Source organism: Pseudochaenichthys georgianus, chromosome 23, assembly GCF_902827115.2.
Source record: "Pseudochaenichthys georgianus chromosome 23, fPseGeo1.2, whole genome shotgun sequence".
Lineage (NCBI taxonomy): Eukaryota > Metazoa > Chordata > Actinopteri > Perciformes > Channichthyidae > Pseudochaenichthys > Pseudochaenichthys georgianus.
In genome coordinates, this window is record NC_047525.1 from 12,260,691 (window position 1) to 12,272,846 (window position 12,156).

General features: G+C 39.6%; 1 protein-coding gene across 1 annotated transcript; it reads right to left on the minus strand.

Annotated features, from left to right (window-relative positions):
- Positions 1–1,611: 1,611 nt before the first annotated feature.
- Positions 1,612–3,309, minus strand: myf6 (myogenic factor 6). Its single transcript, XM_034074914.2, has 3 exons — positions 2,735–3,309; positions 2,090–2,183; positions 1,612–2,005 (listed from the first exon to the last, which is right to left on the minus strand). Exons 1-3 carry the CDS (start codon positions 3,248–3,250, stop codon positions 1,896–1,898), a joined length of 720 nt encoding a protein of 239 aa, XP_033930805.1. The 5' UTR covers positions 3,251–3,309; the 3' UTR covers positions 1,612–1,895.
- Between the last annotated feature and the right edge of the window lie 8,847 nt (positions 3,310–12,156).

Below are 12,156 nucleotides of genomic sequence, written 5' to 3' on the forward strand. Positions count from 1 at the left end.
GATGTTAGGTCTACAGTCGAGGTCAACTGTATAAACGGATATTGAATTAGCAGATACCTATGGAGCAGTAAAATGCAGTGCAGTAATACCGCTATCAGATTGAGTGAGTGGGCAGGAGCCCATTAAAATCACATTACTATTTAGGGGTATTATGTGTCGCTCTATAGGATGTTTGGTAAAAGATATGAGTAGTGTTGAAAAGAGACATAAGGATTACTGTATGTTTTTCAGCTTGTAATGAGCTCTGTAGAACAAGCATTTATATTATTTACTTGAAAAAGGCCAACACGAATAAGAAAAATGGAAAAGTAGATAATAATTGTGCACAATGGCCCTAAATTGTTGTTTTATTTTCTGATCATGTTTTGTGATTCTTGGATAAGAGAAGTGTATAACTCTCGAAAAGGGAAACAAAACATAAGGTGCATTTAAAAAAAAAAGAATAGGAAAAACATTTTAAATGGAACGTATACATTTTCAAATCATAAAATAAATGTGTAAAGGTAACCTTATAATCTGTGTCGAAACACATCTCGTGTCTCAAGAAACATGCAAGTGTCACAGTGTATTTTAGACATTTCCCAGCTGTGCGTTCTGTGCAGCATGTTGGCATCCTTAGCCAGTCAATCAACACACTTTTAAAAACACAGAAAAGGGGATGACCTTCACATTTAAGTATGGTTTGAACTCTTCCCCCTTCTTTGAAATAGCCTTAATTTCTCCTTGTTGGATTTTACATTGAAGTCTGATAAACACGACACATGTGTGACACTTTACATGGACACATGTGTGTTTTGCAGGCCTGAGAGATGAGGCAGCGTCCCAAAGGTCAACCGGGGCTTTGTGTCGTCCACAGAGATCTGAGGGAGACCAGCACACCCCGACATCATCAACAAACGCCCGCCTCTCATGTCAATACACGACAAACAAGACTCAATGGATTCCCATGCCGTTAGCTTTGTGTCACACAATTTAATAGCTCGCATGTAAACGCTTTGCCATGTGATGACGAAGCAAGTGATGATGAATTAAGACCCAAAGGCTCAAATAACTTCTTTATCCCAGCAGGCTTTGCATTGAGCCTGCTGCCCAGATTTCCATGTACCAACATTTGATAGCAGAGCAGAGGCACGCTGTGTTTGGAGGGGACTCGAGTTACTGTTGTGGGATCAGTGCTGCCGGAGGCCAGTCTGAACAAAGAGAGCCAGCCCGGCAGCAAAATATTGCAGGGTAGTTTAAGCAGATTTTATGGACTTTTAATAGCCGTGAATGCTGGGGGAACTGGAAGACCTTGAACTGGTAATGGGCTTTTCTTTCTCTTTTGGTGTAAAACAGAGATTTCAACACTATTTTTGCCAAGGGAAAAAACTTTAAACGTGATTATCGTCATTATGATTGTGATTTTGGACATTTCAATGGTTAAAAGCATAAGGAATTATTCCCCCAAAATGTATAACTCCCCCATGTTACCACACATTTGGGGAAAAAACTACTTTTGAACAAAAAAATCTTAAAATCAAAAGGATATGGCTCCCATTTACTTGAATGTATCAAGACTATTCTCCTACTTAGAGTTCTTTCTTCACCATTGTGGCATTTCTCTTAAAGAATGAGATACAGTTGTTTAAAGTATTGCAAAACGTTTAATTTATTGTATTGGTCAGTTATGTACAAATATTTAAATACAATAGCTTTCGTACAAGAGTATCTGCTTCTGAATATAAAATAAATAAATCTAAACATCACATTATAATAAAATATGTACACATGTGTTGCTCCTTATGTACAAATGAGGACTACACAACAAACAGAATGGCTAAATATAGTGGAAATAATTTAGGGATAAATAATGGAAACCTAAAATGTGGTGTCTAGTCGAGGTCTTTGCTGATGTGTCAGTTTTCTGAGACGTTCTCGCTGAAGTTGACTTTGTCTCCGTTGGTGATGCTGTTCACAATGGAGGACAGACGCAGGAGGCTGGAGGAGGCAGAAGACTCGCTGGATCCTGAAAATAAAAAGAACATTGACTTAGACTGCTTTCATTTATTTATTAACAGTTTATTGTAAGTGAAAATGATATGTACTGTACCTTCTCTCTGGTTTATCATTGGGACAGTGGAATGATCGGCAGAGGTCGGCCACAAATCTGAGGACTTTTTCCAGCGACCATCATGGTCTTCCATCTGCAAAATCACACATCACATGTTATTCATGCAGGTTTTTGATAGGGTTGTATTAATAATAGTAATAATAATAATAACAATAACAATAATAATACATTACATTTATATAGCGCTTTTTCTATATTAAACATCATACTTAAAATAAGTAGTAAGTACATAAGTATTTCCTCAAATAGGCATTTGCCTAACTGAAAAATACCCCAGAAACTGGCTTTATATTTTATTACAGTCAAAAACCAAGATAAAAAAATAAAAAAATGAGAAAGAGATTAATATCATTCGAGGATCATAGGGGAAAATTAGCAGATAAAGAAATGAAGTGGCCAAATTTAACACCAGGGACCTCCTACTTATACATGGATAAGAATATGGTGTCACTCAGATATTAACATGCAGTAAACGCATCATCATGTCATTGAGGAATATTATAGGGCTGTTACAGATACAATAAGTACATCATTAAATTGTCATTTAAAAGTAATCTGAAAACGACAAGCTCACTCATAGGAATACCATGGTAATACTGTGAGGATTTCAGAGTGAAATCTTACACTGTGTTCTTTGAAGTTGTGGGATGATCCGTTTTGGGGTTTCTCCTGCTCGTCCAGGGTCTGCAGCAGGTCCTGTAGCCTCTCGATGTAGCTTATGGCGCTGCGTAAAATCTCCACCTTGGGTAGCCTCTGGTTGGGGTTTGGCACGGTCTTCCTCTTCAGCACGTCGAAGGCCTCGTTGATCTTCTTCAGCCTCCTCCTCTCCCTCAGAGTGGCGGCCTTGCGTCGGTCGGGCGGCGCGGACTTCCTCTTGCAGACCTTACAGGCCCACATGAGGCACTGACCGTCGCAGTGCGCCCGGAGACCCGGGGGCGCGAGGACATGCTCTTCCTCGCTGCTCTCCCCCCCGGTCTCGGACGGAACATTATCCTGGCCCGGAGACAGCGGGCTGTCATTGCCGTTGTAAAGTGGAGAAACCCCGGATATGTCCAGGTGCTGTAGTGGTCCATGATCCCCTTCTTCCAAGTAGCGCAAATCATTGAAAAGATAAGGGTTGGTCTCAAAAAGGTCCATCATATTGTTGCTGCCCTCTCTCTGTTTTGACAGTGGGACTCTGGCATTTAAACAGAGCAGCCGGGACACAAGTCACCAGGCTTATATATAGAATGTGAAACTCTACCCAACACTTTGGCTGTCACACTGCATCAAGCAGTTTTTTTTTTCAATGGCTCTTTACAACCAAGTGACTTTGTGCAGGAAATGCATATACATTAAGGCCGCCAGGAGCTATTGAAATATCACCTCAGGTTTCATGACAGGTGCTTCAAATATCTAGATCCAGACAAAATGGCTGCAGAGACATATTACTATTGTTCCACAGATAAGGAATATGCTAATATCCATGTGGTTATTGGTGCCACTTTCAACTAGAAAACACTGTAAGAGGTTTGAACTAAATGGATTTATAAATGCCTTTTCTAAGATCAGACACTTGAAAGAATACGTTTTTTTACATGGTGTCTTTTATACATCCTCCAGCACAACTCCTTAATCTCCTATATGCTAAATATAAAAGTGGGATTTATAAAAACAAGTGCGGCTTTTAGCAGACTGACTAAATAGAAAGAACTTACAACTGCCAATAAGTTCTAAATAAATTCACTTTCAGATGCCTTGAGGCTCATTTCCAGAATTTCTGTTGATTAAGAGCTAAATTAATCAACATATGCTGCAGGAGGAGGATGTGCACCAGCCAAATGTATTAACCACCTGTCAGCTTGTGTTTTAGCCTCTTTAGTCCAATGTTTGGTTTAATGGTTATGATTCAGAGCAACTAATCTTATCAGCCTGCAGCCCTTGAAAACCAGGCCGTACACTTCCTGCTCAGCACCAAACGACATAGAGATAAAGATAACTGGATGTGTCAAGAATCAACTCCTCTCTTATAAAATCGCTTCCCAACACAACTATTGGAGGCCATTAAAAAATCTAACTTCATAAAATAATTGTTATTTAGAATGCAATTTCAGTGTATGGAACTGTATTTTTTAGAACACAAGCCTGAATTACAAAGGTAATAACATATCATTGTTGTGATCATTCCCACTGCAACAAAAGGCCCCAAAGAAATCTCATAAAAGTGACACCTAACGTTTCATCGTAAAGCCCATCATCTTAATTAAGGTAAAAGTCATGCCTTCTGTGAGTAAAACATCATTTACAAACAGAAGCCGTAAAAACCTATACACATTTCAGTCGTTTTGTGCCTGGTTTAGCCGGTGGGAATGGTATGTCCGATAGTAACGTGTAGAAAACTCAAATATAAATAGATTGGAATGTGCAGTGTCAAAACAGCTTTGTGAAGCACATGCCTAAGATGTTATAAATAGAAACGTGGCTCATTCATCTCATATTGATAAAAGAGATACAAGTCTGAGAGGAGGTGATATATAGCCTGGGGCATTTTTGCGTCAACCTGAAAGATCTACAATTGGAAACTTCACAAGAGGGAATGTGAGAGATTCCTATTTTTGTGTGACTGCAGTTCTACTGGGGTTTTACTTTTACCCCATCCCTTCCCCCCTACTCACCCCCGGCTTCTGTTACGTTGTTGTGGAGTCACAGGGGTTTTTCATCCTCTGACAGCTTGTCTGACATACTATAACCAGTCAACATGGTATCTCCAAGTCATACTATTAATATCAGCCTACTGCTTGTACTTTCCATTAACAGGTATCATATGAATCATAATTACTTCAATATCCAATGGTGTCATAAAGGCTGCGAAGCCCTAATCACTAACAGTTATATAATTAGTCCTATAGCTTCACAGCTTGATCTGACAAAATGGCAAATTAAACAATTTCTTTGGTCATTTTGCGTGTTACACTTTTGTTTCATGTGTTATTTGACACAACAGAAACAAAAGACTATTAGAGCAAGTGCTGAAGACGTGTGTTAACGTATATAGTGCAAAGAGGCTGTTTGTGTCTCGTGCAAAACCAAAAGTCCACGGTTGACTTATTTATGTCTTCTACTTGACTTATAATAAAAACGTACAAACACATTATGTCTAACGATTGCAGCATCCCATTCAGATGAAGCCATGTGAGAGCATGCTGACTGGCTGCTATGGCATAGAGACACTTCGATTGAGCAGAGCTCTAATTAGCCTCATTAGCTGCACCTGGTCACAATGCTTGCTGTGACAAAGTTTTATTTCCATCACTGAGGTTCTTTTCAACCAAACTGATTGCTAAATATATATTTCCACAATCATTTTTGATTTGTCATTTCAGGGGCCAACATGCACAGAAATTAAGATTTAAAAACTACTGAGTTGTAGTTTAACATTCTTATGAATATAATACTGAACATTCACTGTTTGTGTTATGCTCTCCTAGAATATCAGCTTTCAGCAAAGCATCAGTAACAATGTTATGCTTATGTTTTGGTCGAAATGCGTAGCAAAGTGTGAGCTGTCGTACACGAGCACTGGTAAATCCTGCATTTTATATCCCCCAGTCCACTAGGTGCATACATATTGTTATTGATTACTCCTCCTGTGTGTTTCCTGCTGAGTGAAACACAAGCCCATAGTAATTCTGTCTCGGAATTTCTGTTCATGACATTTACGTTTTTTTTCAGTGTTCAGAGCTGCAAAATGGTAGCTTTCACACACTGCTTGGTTGATTTGTGTAAGCTGATTTCAAAAGACCAGCAGATGACCTCACATGAAAATGTCAGATAATTAGTTAACATTTTAACCCTGATTACAATAAATAAATATGCTGGTATTCCTTCTGAATATCAATGTTAATTTAATTCCCAGAACACAGACACCTTGTAAAAATGCAGTATTGACTTTTTTTAAATGTTCAAGATATGTGTATTCATCAAATACTGAGAGAATCTCTGAAGGTTTTTTTTGTTTTTTCACAGAAGGGAAGTATCTTCTCTATGGGAAGCCTAGTGTGCAAAAAAAAAGTTTTATTATTGGCTTGCTGTTTCTGAGCTTGCCATGAAGCTGAAATAATCAGCCTATGTACGATAGAGAAGAATGAGTGTGTGTGTGTAAGTGTGTGTACACATGAGGACCATTAAGTTCTCTCGTGTGGGAGATGTTGGAAATTCAATGCGTTCTGTCAGGTAAAATTGATTTTGCCTCACATCAAAACAAAATCAAATAAAAAACTAATGCTGCATTCCCTGTCACTTTCTTATTTTCATGCCAACAATTTGTCATGGTGCAAATAAAAAATGACAACCAATGATAAATGAACAATCATCCAAGATGACTTCTAAATACAATTTATGTCAACATTATGCCTGACTTAATACTATAATCACTGAGTTGAAATGAGGAGCATTTCTCTGAGATGATTGGAGTCTGCTGTGCCCTGGTCGTGTATTCTCTCCCCGGGGTTACTGTGGGACCTGAACCGGACCATAAATTCCTGTCAGTGTCAGGGGTTGACGCTTCAGCTGTCAGGAAGAATCATGGTATAGCCTGGGTAGAAACTCAAACTGCATGATCTGGCCTCTCAGGCGAGGAGGCGGAGTCGGCATGGACTTCACGAAGTGTAAATCTGTCGAGAATCCGAAGAGTCGGAGTCAACAGCTCTGCAGTCTTAACCCTGCATCTGAATACCGAAAACATTTGGATAAATCCGAGTGTAGTTTACATAGTGATCTTAATTTAAAAATCAGTATGACATATCACTTTAAATTGTGTGGCCGTGTTAAATGAGAAGAGAGCACAACAAAGTCCATGCCAAACAGAAAAGCAATGGGATTTTTTCAATTGGACTTCGGAATATAGCAGAAAATAAGCTATGTGGCAAACGCACAGATGGATAATCTCTATATATTAACAACACTTTATGATTTTTAAAGTGTAAATGGAATGACCAGTAAGTAAAAAGCTAATATGAGGCTAAAAAGGAACAACATCCTGTTTCGCATGGCAATGTGTCGTCTACGCCAGGGGTTCCCAAAGTGGGGGTTGCGAGATGATTACAATTCTTTTTTTAATTCTTATGTTTTAAAAAAGAATTAGGCCTGCTCACCACTCCAACAGTTTATAACAGCCTAATAATGACAGCTTAACCTTCTCTAAATCACCTCGTTCACACAATAAATCAACAATACAAATACAACTACAGATTATATAAGCATTTAGTTCAAATGCGATTTAAAATGCTCACAGGTTTTACACCTCTTATGAAATGTAGACTACATTTATTACGGAGTTTATGTCCGAGCCAACAGACAACAGATCGTTGGCTACTGAGAGAAATGCAAAACACACCGCATGTAGTACGACACAGTACCTCCGCTGTGGATTTTCAAAACTAAATACAGTAAAACTATGGTCGCAGGCCCAAGTTTAACTCTCTGAGGTCTAAGTAATGTTTTCACATGTTAGGCTCGCCTGGGCTTTTTTGTAAAAATGCTATTAAAACATGAACCTTGGTGACCATCTGGCTGGCCTGCATGGTCTGCCTACAAAACAAAAATTAAAAAACGTTTATGCAACCCCCCAACAACAGCCTCTGATCATCAACAGACTTCCGGCAATGCTTCATTGGATGCATATATTAGATAATAATCTCTATCTCACTCCTAAAACATCTAAATCTACTTTCAGCATCAGCATAGATACATTTTCATAAAATACATCCATTAGGCGCGTTCACACCGGAGTACTTTTCCCCCGTACTTTTCCCGTTTAGTTCCGTTAGTACCCCTGATATCGCGTTCACACCAAAAAGAGTACTTAGTGCCGGGAAGTTTTACCCCCATTTTCAGTGCCTGCTAGAGAGGTGGTACCAAAAAAGTACCAAAAAAGTACCAATTTCTATTGGTTGGGCGAATTGCAAACCACGCCCCGTAAAACTCTGAAAAGTTTTTTGAAGCCGCCATTGTATTTGCTGGCATTAGCATTATTAGCATTAGCATTTGCCCCGCGCACCAACGGAGAGAGAATAGCTTATGGCAACACAAAAAAAAACATGGGAGCGGTGGAGTGATGAGGAGGTAATAATAATAATAATAATAATAATAATTCATTTATTTTATATAGGCGCCTTTCAAGGCTCTCAAGGTCGCCGTACAAACACATAAAAAACAAGATACACAATACCTAACACCAGCATAAGAAACATAAATAAGACAATGCAGTATATAACAAATCAAATAAATAAAACAGAGGATGTGTGATGATAATGATCAGGGTGGATATGCGAGAGTGAAGAGATATGTTTTGAGGCGTGATTTGAAAATGGGGAGAGAGTCAGTGTTGCGGATGTCAGGTGGGAGGGAGTTCCAGAGGCGGGGTGCAGAGCGGCTGAAGGCTCTAGACCCCATGGTGGTTAAACGGAAGGGGGGTGCAGTGAGGCTGAGGGAAGCAGAAGATCTGAGTGTGCGGATGGGTGTGTTGATGTGCAGGAGGTCGGAGAGGTACAGAGGAGTGAGGTTATGGATGGCCTTAAAGGCGAGGAGCAGAATCTTAAAAACGACACAGGATTTGACGGGGAGCCAGTGAAGTTGCTGAAGAACAGGAGTGATGTGGCTAATGGAGGTGTCAGCGTTCTGGCGATTTACTCGGAAGGCCAGTCCCCAACTCCGGGGACTTCTGGCCGGGGACTTCGGGTGGCAGTATATGCCGTGAAGTTGTGTGCGGCCTGCCAGTAAACCCAAAGCAGAAGAAGAAGTGACGTCAGCGGCTCATTTGCGTAATCTTCCCTCAGGGAAAAGTACTCTGGTGTGAACGCGATTGGTACTTAGTGCCCTGGGGTAATAAGTGCCGGGGCACTAAGTATGGCAAAGTACTTGGTGTGAAAGCGGCTAATGTTTGTTCTATATGCTTCTTGAAATCCTAAAAACACATTGTTTTTCTAGAACAGATTACAAATCGCCAGAAAATTGTACAAACAAGTGGCAACATGTGTGCCGAAGGTGTTGCGCTGGGCTATATCATGCAATCGAAAGAAACGTAAAGCTCGCTCCATTGCGGAGATATTCCAGCGAGAGTGCGGAAAACTTAAATTAATTAATTTATTCACTAGCACCCCCCCCCCGGCACTGTTATTTTGGGGGTCGTGGGCTGAAAAATGTGGGAACCCCTGGTCTACGCTAAGCTAAAGGCGGCTAATACTTGGCGTTTAGTAATGTTATTTGGTCCTTATTTAGCAACCACCGTTTTAATGACACAGAAGCTTCAAACTTTCACGAGTTTATGTCGCAGAACAAAGCGTGAAAATGTCTTACATTTGCGTTAACCACAGGTCTTATTTCAGGTGTCGAACCAAAAACCTGAAACGTTGACTCATTTGCTGGTTTTAGGACTCATTCCTGCACCACTCCATAATCAGTTAGGAAATTCAGGTTCTGCTCAGATTATTCTCCTACATCTTTCCGTGTCTCTCCATCCAGCCACATGAAATTCATGAGGAAGAAAACATATATTCTCTTTCTGTACTTTGGCACTTTGACTGCAATATTCTTAAAGTTATCCCAACAGGGACAGTCTGTATTTCTTTCTGAGGCACTCAAGAGATTCAACAGATTTTTCGAATGAGAATTATTGATCAGGTGGGAGGGATAAAGAGATAGTGACATATAACAGTGTGCTGCAGATGTATTCTCACTATATTGATATTATCCTTTTAAAATAAAATAAAGGAATAAAACAAATTCATGCAGCATTTTTGGAAGTTTGTCTAAGGCCAAAAAGATGTTCAATAACACTAACTAACAAAGTATTTTAGGAATATGTTAAAGAATAACTACTAATTTTACTACTACTTATACCACAAATGCTAACAATAATAATGTTGGTGACATTTTATTGGAATTGCCATTTGAGTGAGTCAAGCTCACAAGACAAAGATCTACCTACAAAAATATAGATAAAGGAAATGTGCAGTACTCATTTTCTCCTAACTTGTGAAATACATTAAAAAATGAAAGAATGTATCATGTTGGTTAATTTTTGACATTGACCAAATAATAATATTTATAATAATATTGTTTCTGTCAGAAGCTTAAACTCAAATTACCCCAAGGAATGTGATTATAAACTGGACCTATTGATGTATTGTTCTTTATCCATTACCACTTAACTTAAATGGTGACTATATTTTTGCTCTCTCCTCTGCTCATCTTAAATTACCATAGTTAAAATAAATCCCACCATAAAAGCACCATGCCTGCAGTATCGGGTTCTCTTACAGTTCATAACAGAGCTTGTCCATGTGAGTTTCTCCAGCAAATGTTAGAAGAGGGATCCAGTTAGGACCAGTGCTGACATGGGGGTCACAAACAGAACTGATAATGAACACGAAACCTCCTCTCCAAACCCCCTCCCCCACCTTCCGAGCTTAACCGGACCTCCTGCCTCATTGGGCGGTTTTAGAGGAAACTCTGATCACCATGACGGACACACCGTATATAACCTAGATCCACACCTGGGATATGAGTTAGCCAATAAGGGGTTAAGTACCCTGGTCATGGGCCCGATGACAATACCCCACCTGAGATCACGACCCCTTTGACCTTCAGGGCCTCCAGTCCACCGACTGAGAGAGGAGCTTAGTAAATGTGTGGAAAAGTGCTCATATCTCAATAAAGTTATGGATTTTGAGAATTTATGTTGGGACTTTGCAATTACAAATGTTGCGTCAGATTTTCATCAGATTGATCCAAGAGAGAAAACAAAAGATGGATCATTTCTGCAGTCTCTTTTATTTAGTTTAAAGTAATAGACAAGAACTGCAGCCAACATTTGTTCTGTAGAAATCATCAAAACACATTTTTGCATGTTTTATGGTCAACTCAGGCAGTGTGTGTGATCAAACATCTGCAGGTATGTTTGATGGTAGCTCCAGCCTGGTCTGGATGTGTCATCATAAAACAGAAGTGTTAATGACATTTTGAGGGGAACGTCCTTTCTACGGGATTGCGTTTTTCTCCAACGTAGCACACATTTGTAAACACAGGAATTTAACCAAGGAAACGTGTTCCGTGTAAAAAACAAAAGTCATTCTCTGCTTATTTAATCAGATCCGTAACTTATATATATCCAATCAAACATACTAATTATATCAAAAAATTATGATATTTTAGTTTTTTTGCAACTTTTCTCTCAAAACATAACTGAGTATACAGCTTAGTTGGTTGTAAATGGGAGAGGAGCAATTCAAAGCTGATAATACGAAAATAAATGTATCTACTCTCAGCCGTGTGCCATGGAAGGCCATAAACAAAGACGACAACAGGTGGTCACAATGAGCCGACATTCCCCCTCTCTAGTTACTCTGCTCATTAGCCAGTTTCAAGACGAGCCAGAAATAACTTCAGTTGTCATCCCAGTGCACACAATTATTAGCAGAGGTAATCTCCTTCAGCAAGAACAGTCCCTTCCTGCAAAATCCATCTTCTTCCAAGAGATTACTTTTTATATGTATGGCCACAAAAGAGACGTACAAGTTCTATTTCAGAACACACTCAATATTACCATTAAAAAAACGACCTCTTTATTCTCTTTTTCAAACGTTTGCCTTAAAGGTGGGGTATGTCATTTATTTCAGAAACACTTGTTGTTATATTCCATGGAATGCTCTTAACATCCCAATAGCAATGAATATATTAAATGCTTTGACAATACATAAAAAAATGTCATCTGTGGAAGCCGTGGCGCTGTAAAAAGCACGACCAATCATCTGAGCCGGCCCGGCTAAAGTAACTGGATGGCCTACCTGCCTGTCAGCCTTCCATCTGTGCACAAACTTACCTCGTGCCCTCATTGGTCATGTGCGCGTTCCTGTGTGTTGGAGGAGGGGCTCTGTGAGGAAGTAGCAGATTTGTTCCGGGTGTGTATTTTCAAATTCTAGCGCACTCGAGCTGGTTTCTCCAAAATTACCTACCCCACCTTTAAAGTAATACGAGCAAACTGATTAGACAGTCACAAAAGAAACCGG